Here is a 10439-nt window from a genome sequence, read left to right as displayed (position 1 = left end):
CATCAAATATGTTATAAATTAATTAATAAACTAAAGTGTACAAAAATATAGAAGATATAAAAAATTGACAAAAATACCTTCATCAACGTTGTGAGGTTGAGATTCGTCATCACTTTCAATCTCGATAACCATTGGAACATAACCGAGTTCGGGATGTAGATTTGGACCGGTGTATAACAAATCATCATTAAAATTTACACGCTCGATACCACGGTTATCAAAAACATACATTCTAAATGTCCACGTACCTTGAAGACGTTGAAACTCAAGATAATTATTAACAGCAAGCTTACGATGCTTGGCCATGTCTTCCCACTCACCAGTAATACCAAATCTCGGAGTAGTAAGTTTGACGCACTGAATGTATAGATTCCATTTAAATCCATCAACAGCCTCAACAACGATATGATCATACTGTCCTGGCTGTAAACTAAAGTAGCATCTAACCTGATCATCTCTCAATGGCTACAAACATATAAAAAAAATAATAATATAGTATAACAAAATTTAATCCTGTCTTATATGAGTAAAAGGTTTGTTCAATATTTAATAACTCATTTACAAAGTTACTTACAAGATATTTAAGAGTAGGGTAATGAACGAAATCATCAACAACCATGTCGTCATGAACTGGTTGATCTCTAACGTAAACGAATGTCCATTCATTTTGGTCAATTGGAGAAAAAACCAAGACATCTCCGAACATCAACCGGTTGTCTACAACAAATTGGTCCCACCCATTTTGAAAAACATAACATCCGTTTATGAATTCAATTTCAACAAACCAATCTTTGTCTTTGTAATATAAAACAACCGGGTGCACATTAGCACCAGGTTCAAAAATCTCTTGACAAAACAAAGCTGGAAGTGTCTGAAATAAATTTTATGTTGTAGTTAAAGTATGATACAATAATTGAAACATAACTAAAGAGTTTATAATACATACCGTTTCTCCGTTTACATTGTGATAGAAAATGCAAACCGCAGGAATAACATTCTGTTTATTTACAATTTAATATGAGTTAATAAAAAATGTTAAATACACTAACTGATATGTTATTATTGTCAATTATATATACATATATTGTCATTGATAATTATATGATTATTTTAAAATCTTAATTATCACTATAAGAACATGCTTATGACAAAATCTTAACAAAGCAAATACATTGACACATAACAATAATAAACTAAGAATCTGAAAACAATAACTTGTTATCTCCTAACTTATAACAAAATAATCGATGTTTAAAATACTAATATTACAGCTAACACCATAAAGTATGCACAGAGCGTATAATCAGTTTATAATTTAGTTGAAGACGAACTAAAGAGAAAACCTAAATATTATATTCCAAAAACATACAAAACAACATTAAAGATTCTGACTAAAAATCATCTTCGGCTAATATAAATTAGGGCTAAAACGATTAGAACAATATTAACTAAGAATATTAACAAAATTAAAGTAGATCACAGTATAGTACTTACATTCTCCATTGATTGAGATCTATATCAAAGAAGAAGAAGCTTTTCTAAAAGTTGAGTCAATCTTCGGTAACAATGGCCGGAATTTCTAGAAAAATCGAGGTAAAATAATTTTGAGGATAATTAATATTAATAAACGAAGAGTCGTTTATTTTAAAAAGTTGTGTACAGAAAATATTGGTATGGGCCTAATGGAATGGGCTTTTTCTATTTGATCATGTTCAAACTTTATAAAATTAGCAAATATCTATAACAAAATTTTTATAATTTAATAAATAATTTCTGTTACTGATTAGCTACCAAATTATGATTCTGAAATCAATTTGATATAAAGATATTGTTAGAAATAATTATTAAATAACATTTTTATTAATTGTAACGTTTAGTTTATTATTTAAAAAAAGTGGAATTTCCCACCAGTGTTTTATAATACTTATGAACATTAGACATGTTTTTGTATTTAGTTTATAATATAGTCAACTGATAAGTTATGTAATACATATGAAACATATGATGGTATAGATAAAATAAAATGTAATATAGTAGGATAAATTCAAGAGCTTATGTTGTTTTAGATTAATATGAACATATGTTGTTTTCAAAGTCAGACCTACAACAACTAAACATTAATTTAATAAAGTTAAATAAAAACTTAAATATGATCACTCAACCAACATTCAAAAACAATCGTTCAACGTAAACAAAAGAGAAAAACCAAACATAAAATATCCAAAACTCTCAAAAAGGCTTAACATAAGTGTAAACCGACATAAATGAAAATCTTCACTTAGATTACTTCTCCACTTTGGGAGTTAAAAAGGCTGCTCCTTCGCCTGACTGACTAGTGGTTCCCATCTCTTCGATATTCTTAGACTTCAACTTAGTGGCCGACATGCTAGCATCATCGTCAACTTCAAAAACTTCAACCAGTTTTCTCTTCAGTTTATCGTCAGAAGACGTTGACGTTCCTTTTGTATCAGTTGCCAAATCCAGAGGCTCAACATTTGAACTTGGAGTTTGATTATCTCCAAATTCAGAAAGCTGTTATTAAAAAAGCATTATTAATACACAATCATGTTACACATCTTTCAGTTAAATATATTTTTAAGTTTGAACGAATATATTAAAAAAAATATCCATACCTTAACAGAAACAGAACCGGATGACTGGAATTCAGAAAGAGATGCTCCCAACGTTAAAGAATTAGAATCTGATTGTTGATAAGACAAAAATGGAATATCAACATATGTCAGTAGAAATAATTATGAAATATAATAAAATAAAAAAATATTTCAAATTATGTTATTACCAAACGAACATCAAGCCCTTTGTGTAACTCTGTGATAATATTGGTTTCATCAGTAAGCTTGCTTATACCATAGTCCTCGACATTGTTCCTGAAGTTAAAATCAGCCACATCTACCTTAAAAGCGAATCTCTTTTCTAAGATAGAATCCAATTCAGCAGAGAATCCACCATTTTCCACCTTATTCTGTAATAAAATTAGACAACAAAGAACAAATATAATATCTTAAATCTGTTAAACTTACCATATCTTATATGGATGGCTGTTACAATTTAAAAAGTATTTTACTTGTAAACAAACCTCATTTTGAGAATCAATCAATTCTTTAGCTGTTTTCTTAGTTAACATTGTAGCATCTCTATCAAAAAGAGTCAACGACACAACTCCAGTGGAATCCTGCACCCATATTTTGATCTTGAACCTATAAAAGTGTATAAATAGGTAAATTGAAAGAAAAAGATATAATTTTACAATGCACTAATTAGACATTTGAATTTGAATTGAATAAATACCTAGGTGTAGGGATAACACCTAAAACATTGCATCTTACTGTCTTGCATTCATACTCCTTTCCATCTTCACCATTATTTTCCATGAGCTTACGGCTACAAATATTACACCCAATGTAATACCATTCCGTATCTAGGTAGATTGCCTTAATTGTACCAAGGATAATGATACTTTTAGGCTACATTATAGTACATGTCGACTTAATAAATATACAATTAATTTTGAAAGATAATTAGGATAAAATAAAGATTGTAATAATTAACTTACCGATATAATGGTACAAATATTACCGATGCTAAAAAAATCTGTTGCTCTCAAAAACTCATCATCAACAGACGACAACATCTTCACCGGAATCGGTTTACGAACAGAAACATCATTGGCATTTTGCAGATCCACCAAACTACAAAATTAAATATTTAATGAATTTAGGAATAAGTAATATAATAATAAATTTACAAACTTAATACATAAATGAAAAGAATATTGGTTTAATAATATACCTGTTTTTGTATTCTTCAATCTCAAATAAATAGTCGTTTATAAAGAAACGGCTAACATTAGATCCAAAAGAATTCGACACATAAACTTTCTCTAAAAAAAGGAAAATTATAATACGACACATTAGTTTAAGTTAGTGACATGTTAAAACATGCGAAAGTTAAAAACAGTAGACATAATTACCTTTACTATCAGAACCTGTGTAATACTTAACCCTACCAAACTGAAGTATAACTATCGCATGGCCTTCATCAAAATGTCAATAACATATTTGGAGAGCTCAGAAACATAATGATCCCATAGTGTGAGATACACACAGTTTCCACTGAAATTACAGAAGCGTTACAAACAGTCATAAGTATAAAGTTTATTAACCTAAATATGTAATCAAATGTTAGGTGTAATAGTAATACCGTAAATCACATATCTCCATTGTACGCTTGTTTTTGTCCTTCACGTTTGAAACATTGCTCTTGAACACATGAACCACGTGACCAATAATATCTAACACAAAGAAAAATAAATAAATAATTTATTAACAGATTTAATGGAAATCTAAGACTAAAATTATAAATCTATTTATTTGGATGTCAAAAATTTATTTTATACCAACTGTCGATTTCAAAGAAATATCTTTATTGATTAGTGATTCAAAATAAATCATCTTAAAACCAAACAGACGTCCATCAAACTCCTGACATGAATTCACATGCGTGCTTGGTCCCAACACCAATTTGTTGGGACAGTCAATCACACGGTAGTTCAATCCATTTAAACCAATGCTCGGATTAACTATAGTCAGAGTTGAGCTTTCCTTGAGAAATCTTTTGAATCTAAAGATATCCTGTTTGTAAACTGTTGCCTGGATTCGATTCTCCTGTCATTAAATCAAAAAAATATATGAGAATTAAGATATTTAAGTAAAACATTATATTAAATACGTACATTTTCATCCATGAGCACCATCTCGATCAGAAAATCCTCATTCAAATTTTTGTTGTCTTTTATGCTCCACATTCTTAAAACTCTAACCTTCAGAGTTGATGGTGATGTTTTTAGAACATCAATCTCATTAAGCATGGTAAATTTTTGATCTTCCTCTAACCTATGAATAAAATAAAAATATAAAAGAATAGAAGAAATTATTTGAAACATAAATGTGACAATCGTCAATTTCAGGTTAACCCCGTTAACTCAACTCCGTCAATTCAAACTTTAAGATCGTTGAATCTATAACGCACACTTCATTACATTTAAACTAGGGTTTAAATGACGCTTAACACTTACTACATGTGTAGTCTTTCGGGATTTGCACCGAAACGCAAACGAGTTGACGCGAACGATTGATAAATAAACGACAAACGTCAAAACACCAATTATGTGATTATTATGTGTTAGATATATGTGTGTTACTTGATTGTTATGTGGAATGTTAAACAAGAAACAAGAACCAACTAGTTTAGGCTAGAGATGTAACACTTGAAAGATTAGGGACTTGAGTGTAACATAGATTATTATAAATATATCCTTAACTAAACCCTAACTTATTATTATCCTAAACCTACAAGACCCGATCCGCCTCTCTCTCCTTGTTCTCCACGGCTGCCGTCCACAAACACACCCATATACACATCAAATCAAGAGATTAATCCAAGAACTAGGTGCTAGGAAGGTATACTTGATCACCTCTTACCTCTTTGTTGTTTAATTTTGATGTTTAATGGGTTGTGTATAAACCCTAATCGGCCGATCATGTGTATGTATGTGATTAATATGATTGTTGTTAGTTGGATAATGGATTGATAACTAGATTGATGTTGTTGCTTGATTGATTGTTGTCTTTGATTTGAGTTAAAACACAAACCCTAATCTTGTATGTATGGTGTAATTGATATGCATGGATAGTAGTTATAGTGTCTAGAGGGTTATATGGATGCATGATAGTTCATAGATTGTTATTTTGTTGAGTTTTGATGTGAACAGATTCTGGACAGAATGTATATACGATGTTTAACTGACTGTAACGAAGTGTAAACGTGAAAATTGATTGAGATTGTGGGTACTGCAGTAAACTAGGTTGAGTCTAGTTTCTATAAAGTATAAATTCGTAATTTTTGGATAAGTGGAAGTATACTTTTATGATTTTACAAAAACGTGATGCAAAGCTGAGCTGTTAGACCTGCTGTTAGGTTATGTTGTAAATATTATATCTCATGAACTACGAGACCAATTGGGTTGGTTCCACTTCTGGAAGTTGACTCACTGAGTTAGGAACCAAACCCAAGTGGTCTTGCATTTATTGGATTTTTCGTTTAACGGGAATTGTAAATAACATTCTGTTGCGCATGAATCTGACTGATAAGAGTTTGCTGTAATGTTTTGGTCATTATAAGAAAAATATGTGGAATAAAAATAAGATAAAATATGTTCTGGAAACCTAAGATATGTATGCTTCTGTGGTGATTTTTGGTGAATTAATTGAGACGTTATGATCGGTGAACTAGTGCAATCTTTCAAGTAGAAATTCTGTCATAACGAAACTAGCTGCTGAGTTGTGTAGGAATGCATGAAATATGATAGTTTTTGTATAATTGTTGTATTTTGACCAAAATACCCTTGCGGGGAATAGTTGTTAGTTGATTGCCATGAATTGACCAAATTGCCCTTATGGGGAATAATGGTTAGTTAATCTTTGTTTGTTGACCAAAATGCCCTTACGGGAATAATTGCTAGTAAAGTATGTTATTAGTACGTGACACGAAAGTAATTGCTCACTCATGTATCGTATCACAATTGTACTTGTTTAAGTCACACACAATTCACAAACGAAACACGAAATCTGTTACGTGCATAGGTATTATGTGCCGAGTCTAGAGACTCGTTAAACGTACCGATACTTAGAAAATCTCTTTGTTATTTAGAACGCTAGAGAGTTTCTACGACGCGCATCACTTGGTGATCTAGATCGGGATATTCTTCGCAAATAGTGAGTTTCACTTACCCCGCTCTTTGAACTGTTTTCAAACGTTTTTCACTTGGGGGAGATAACATACTCCGATAAACATATTTTCTGAGATAAACGCATATTTAAGATTTTGTTATAAATTATATATCACTTGTAAAGGGCTAAGCGGCAAACGTAACATTTGAAGTCCCACACATCGGACCGGTTAATATTTGGAATAGCGAGTCACTGTTGAGTAGTACTACTGGGTTTGACAAACCCCACCCGACGTTAAGCTCAATTGGAGGTTGAGTGGGTGTAATTTTGGCTAACACTTACCATGGTCTGGATTGACCTGGTGACGGGCACTTGATAAACAGTCAGCTTCGGTCGCGAACCACTTAGCGATACTTGTTGTATAGATTAGCTACCTATCGATATATAATTTGACATAACACTATCTGGTAATGCAAAACACTTAAACGTTGTAACGTGGTTACACAACACTTAAACGTCGTAACGAGGTTACGCAACACTGAAACGCCGTAACGAGGTTACGCAAAACGCTAAACGATTTATCTTATTTAACTTGTGAACTCACCAACCTTGTGTTGACACTTTTAGTATGTTATTCTCAGGTAGCCGAGGCGGGCGCGCGGTTTAGGAGCATGCATTAAATGAAAACACTTTTATTTTGCAAACATACTTTTAACAGTTATCTTTGGTTTTAAGTCGTCCTGCGTGACGCAGCTTTTGAATTAAGGTTTTTACGCTTCCGCACTTATTTGCATTTAAACGTTTTTATGGTTTGATTATAACTGATGATTCCGATCCTGCCAGTTCACACCCTCTGACGGTAAAACTCCGTTAGTGGATTTTGAGGGTGTGACAATAAACAAAATGAATAAAAAGGGATGAGCTTACATTGTTGGAGAATTTTTAGTTATGAACACTATGCTAATGGCTTATGTGATTACCTAGATATTTATATAGCAGAATATATAAACTATAAATTATGGTAAACGTATTATCTTTAGAAATTTTCTAAATAAAAAATGAAACGAATTTTAGCCGTTTATTGTAGGTATACTTGTTCCAAAAATAAAAGATATATTATATTTATAAATTTTAAGATTATTTTATGGTTAACAGAAAAAGTCAATGAAATCATATATTCTTTACTTAATTATTAATTATTGATATTATTGTCAATTTGAAAAAAAATTGTTTGTTTTTAAAAAATCACAATTATTATTTCAAAACTTTCTAAATTTATAATCTTAACAAAATTAAATTGAGATTTCACAATGAAACGTGTTTTTTGAAAATATTCCTTAATATTTTCCTTAATTTAGGATTATTTTATGGTAAACGGAAAAAGTGAAGGGAATCATAAATTAGTTAGTTAATTATGTTATTATTGGTTCTTTGAAAAAATATTCTTTGTTTCAAAAAATCACAATTATTATTTAAAAACTTACTAAACTAATAGTCTGAACAAAATTAAAATATCACATTTACTATTTACTAATTTCTATATTTATGGTTCTAATTATTTTATTTTATTTTTAGATAATTTATTAATAAAATCAGTTACTGAAATCATTAATTGTTTACTTAATTACTTAATCATTTTTATTATCGCCAAATTTAAAATGATTAGTTTATTTTACAAAATCACAATTATGATTTAGAAAACTTACTAAACTTATAATCTTAACAAAATTAAAAGTTTATGTTATTTGATAAAACTAAAAATAAAGTTGCCGGAAAATTAAATTAGACGGAAATTAGCCGGAAATCATAATTAACATTGAACAAATAAAACAATTATAAATTATAAATTTAACACAAAAAGATCAGAAGATTGGTCGGATAAAAATTAATTAATTAAAATTATATTTCAATAACAATACAAAAACAACGGGAAAATAAATTGAACGGAAATTAGCCGGAATTTCAAATATAAATATTTGAATAACAAAAATATAAGAACAGGTTAGCCGGAAAATTTATTTACTGAGACAAAGAAAAAAAATATAAATTCTACAGAAATATATAAACAAATCAGAAGTTTATTATGGATTCAAGGAAACTTTTGCACGAAGAATAAGTGGAAATCATTAAACAAAAAAATTATTTACTAACCAGAACAATCAGTAAACATAAAATAGGCGTATGACAGATTTGCCTTAACGATTGACAATAAAACAACTATATTTGAAAAATTGGATTGATAGTTACCTTCAATATAATCATTTGATAATCAAATCCCACTATTTTGATGTATCCAATCGGTTCGAATCCAAAGGTCACAAATAGGGCTCGTATTGTTGATAAATAATGTAGAGGTTCCATGGTGGATATGAACGACGGATGTAGGATTCATGGTGGATATCAAAGGTAGAATAGATTGTAGATCTCGCCGCCGGAAATAGGGTTGGTAAAATCATCGGGAGATTAGAGAGAGAATCGATGGTGGAGATAATTTTTTTTGTGAAAAAAAAGCCAGGTTTTGTTTAATTGTCAATATGGAGACCCGGACACATGGCGCAATATTAGACAATCTGAGATAGGAAACTGCTGACTGGATTGCCAATGTGGACAGCCTAGTTGAAGGCCACGTGTCCACATTGTATTGATTTAATAGTATTTAAAGATAAATTCTTAGAAAATCGGAACAGTATTTTGGATGCATTAACAAAAAAAATAAGTTCTACATTGGTCCAAATGCTTGCTCAAAGAACAAAGGTAACTTATTATTCCTGTTTAACAAACTGTAAATTCATTAAAATATTTATATATTAAAAAATATTCAAAGAAAGATAACTCATTTATGAACTGAAAGAAAAAAAACTTGTAGCTCTATAATTAGGATTAGGTTTATCGTTGTATGAATTGCATTGCTGATATTGACCCCAAAAAAGAAACGGTAGGTACAGCTAGACTGTGAACAGCCAACCATCGCACTGAAAAAATTGGATAGGTTCGATCTATGGTCATTGAGGCCTCCTAAAAAGATCTATTAAATTCATCGAGTTGTTCCACTGGTACAAAAAAATTCATTTTAAAACGGTTAAATGGGGTTTACATAACGGTTTCAAAATCGATATAAACGTCGCGTTGCAAAATGTATATAAAATGGATAGAAACTGGTGTAAAATGGTATCAAAAAACAACGCTTCAAAAAACCGGTGTAAATGGTACACAAAAACAATGCTTCAAAAACAGTTGTAAAATGGTATTAAAATTTAAAAAACAACGCTTCAATACCACCAAACAACACTTCTTTGTATTTTCAAAATATTGAAAACACCATTGTAAATGATATTAAAAAACATTATTTGATTATATCAAAAACAACGCTTCTACAGTTCTACACATTTTGTTTTTTTTTTTAATTAAATTATGTTTGCAATAGCCAACACACTGTAGTAACCAAAGCCCAAAATTCAACTTGCATACATAAATCATCTTACATTTATAAAAAAACCGGTCTAACCTATAAATAAAATCTAAACATATATGTGTATATATATATATACAATGTTGTTTCTACTTCTCCGCAAGTGCTCAAATATTTCCGGGATAACATCTTAAGAATCTTTAAAATCTTCAAAATTGTATATGCACATTCTTCAACAATTTGAGCAAGAAACCATATTTCCTTCCCTTTTTCTAGTAACA

At 30.3% G+C, this 10439-nt stretch overlaps 1 protein-coding gene across 1 annotated transcript; it reads right to left on the bottom strand.

The window, feature by feature from the left end:
• Window positions 1–2788: 2788 nt before the first annotated feature.
• On the bottom strand, window positions 2789–4913 carry LOC143618373 (uncharacterized; the record flags this gene model as incomplete). The annotated part of the gene is made up of 10 exons (XM_077090616.1): window positions 2789–2983; window positions 3098–3218; window positions 3310–3485; window positions 3575–3710; window positions 3811–3901; window positions 3992–4054; window positions 4126–4133; window positions 4222–4312; window positions 4490–4685; window positions 4754–4913. Coding segments are annotated over 10 exons (1237 nt in total), but the record flags the coding sequence as incomplete, so codon positions are not given.
• Window positions 4914–10439: the final 5526 nt, after the last annotated feature.

The sequence above is a fragment of the Bidens hawaiensis genome, unplaced genomic scaffold (genome assembly GCF_021521415.1).
Source record: "Bidens hawaiensis isolate Kalapana, Puna unplaced genomic scaffold, B.hawaiensis_p1.1 tig00071263_1, whole genome shotgun sequence".
NCBI lineage: Eukaryota > Viridiplantae > Streptophyta > Magnoliopsida > Asterales > Asteraceae > Bidens > Bidens hawaiensis.
Note: the sequence above shows the minus strand (reverse complement) of the source record. Positions and strands in the feature narration are given on the sequence as shown.